Below are 1,452 nucleotides of genomic sequence, written 5' to 3'. Positions count from 1 at the left end.
TAACAGAAGCGTTTTCCGGGTTTCATTGCCCCGTTTAGCTCACGCAACAGTCCTTCCGGCCTGACCGCCATCAAAGATAGCAGGTACGATTTTAATGTCGAGAAGTTTTAGCCAAAAGCCGTTTTTAATCTTTGCCATCCGTCGAGTTTTAGAAGATTTGTTGAAACTGTTAGTAACTACTAACCTTACTTTACGTCTCAGCTCAGTATTGTAGCACCGTATTATATGAAATTGAAGAAAATGTGGCGTCTAGTCAGTCGTGTCCATTTTCCTTATGTTCCTGAGTGCGTAGAAATCGGTGCTTCCGAGCGCAGACTGAATATTGTTGTAGTGAGAAACTAAAGCAGCGAGCAGACCTGCGGGCTCATAGGGAGCTGTCGCACAGTCTGGTGGACACTAAAGCTTTACCGGCCCGATGTGACGGATCAGCGCCAGTAGGTCGCTTGTACCCTCAAAATTGGAAATGAAATAGCAGATTGCTCCAGGCTACCTCGCGTGTCTTACATGGCGAGTCCAAGTCAAGAGTTTTTACTGAAGGTGGCTGCAGCAGAGCACATTTTAGTAATCAGCGTTCACTCAGTGTAACTGTGATGCTTAAGCTTCCACCGACATTGACCTGTTTAGATTATGGTTGTTAAACGGAGATTTGGAGTCCTGTTAGCACTGTAAGAAATGTTTTTGAGACCAAATTATGGTGTTGTTTCAAATAGCTCGCTCAAAAGAACCAGAAGCTCCTGCTAACATTCTTTTTGCACACAGTTATTGTCTAATCTGCAGGTCGCATCCATTGAACGAGAGTAATTGGTCTGTTGTGTGTGTATATCACACAGTGCTTTTTTTTTTTTTAATGAGGTTGAATTGATTCCACTGACCTTACATCTTGCTCGACTTCCTGAGCTACAGCTACCTTTGCAGTAAAGTAAAGCGATGGACGCCGTTATTCCCATCACTGCTTACAATAGAGCTTAGACAAGAGCCTGTTGTCGGTGTTGGTCTTCCTGCTATTGCATACTAAAGTATTTGTTCTGATATGTTGATCATGTGAGATTGCAGCTAGTTAAAGCCTCATCATTTGCACTTGTCTTAATGTTTGTGTGTGATCCTCCGCAGACATGGCTATTCGTTATCCTATGGCTGTTGGCCTTAACAAAGGCCACCCAGTCACCAAAAATGTAACTGCTCCCAAACACAGCCGCCGGCGCGGGGTGAGTATCTCTTGCTGAGTGACTTTGACTATATTACAAGTGTTAAGATAAATATATTTGCACTTCAGACAGTTTGTGTACTTACCGTATTTTCACGACCATAAGGCGCACTGTGCTAAAAGGCGCAGTGTTAGTTATGTGTGCCCTTACTGTATTTAACACACACATAAGGCGCACTGGACCATAGGGCGCATACAAGTACCGTATGCGTATTTAAAAATAAAGCGGGAGCAAACCTGAATTCGGT

At 43.6% G+C, this 1,452-nt stretch overlaps 1 protein-coding gene across 1 annotated transcript in view; it reads left to right on the top strand.

The window, feature by feature from the left end:
- The window catches only part of rpl36 (ribosomal protein L36), a 5,281-nt gene continuing 3,829 nt past the window's right edge, over positions 1 to 1,452 (top strand). The window contains exons 1-2 of the mRNA XM_005734312.2: positions 1 to 83; positions 1,111 to 1,205. Coding sequence (XP_005734369.1) covers positions 1,113 to 1,205 — 93 coding nt within the window. The 5' untranslated portion in view covers positions 1 to 83; positions 1,111 to 1,112. The remainder of the gene's footprint in view (positions 84 to 1,110; positions 1,206 to 1,452) is intronic.

The sequence above is a fragment of the Pundamilia nyererei genome, unplaced genomic scaffold, assembly GCF_000239375.1.
Source record: "Pundamilia nyererei isolate P.nyererei 1_Seehausen unplaced genomic scaffold, PunNye1.0 scaffold00057, whole genome shotgun sequence".
Classification (NCBI taxonomy): domain Eukaryota; kingdom Metazoa; phylum Chordata; class Actinopteri; order Cichliformes; family Cichlidae; genus Pundamilia; species Pundamilia nyererei.
The sequence above is the reverse complement of the archived record's forward strand: the minus strand, read 5'-3'. Positions and strand labels throughout refer to the sequence as shown.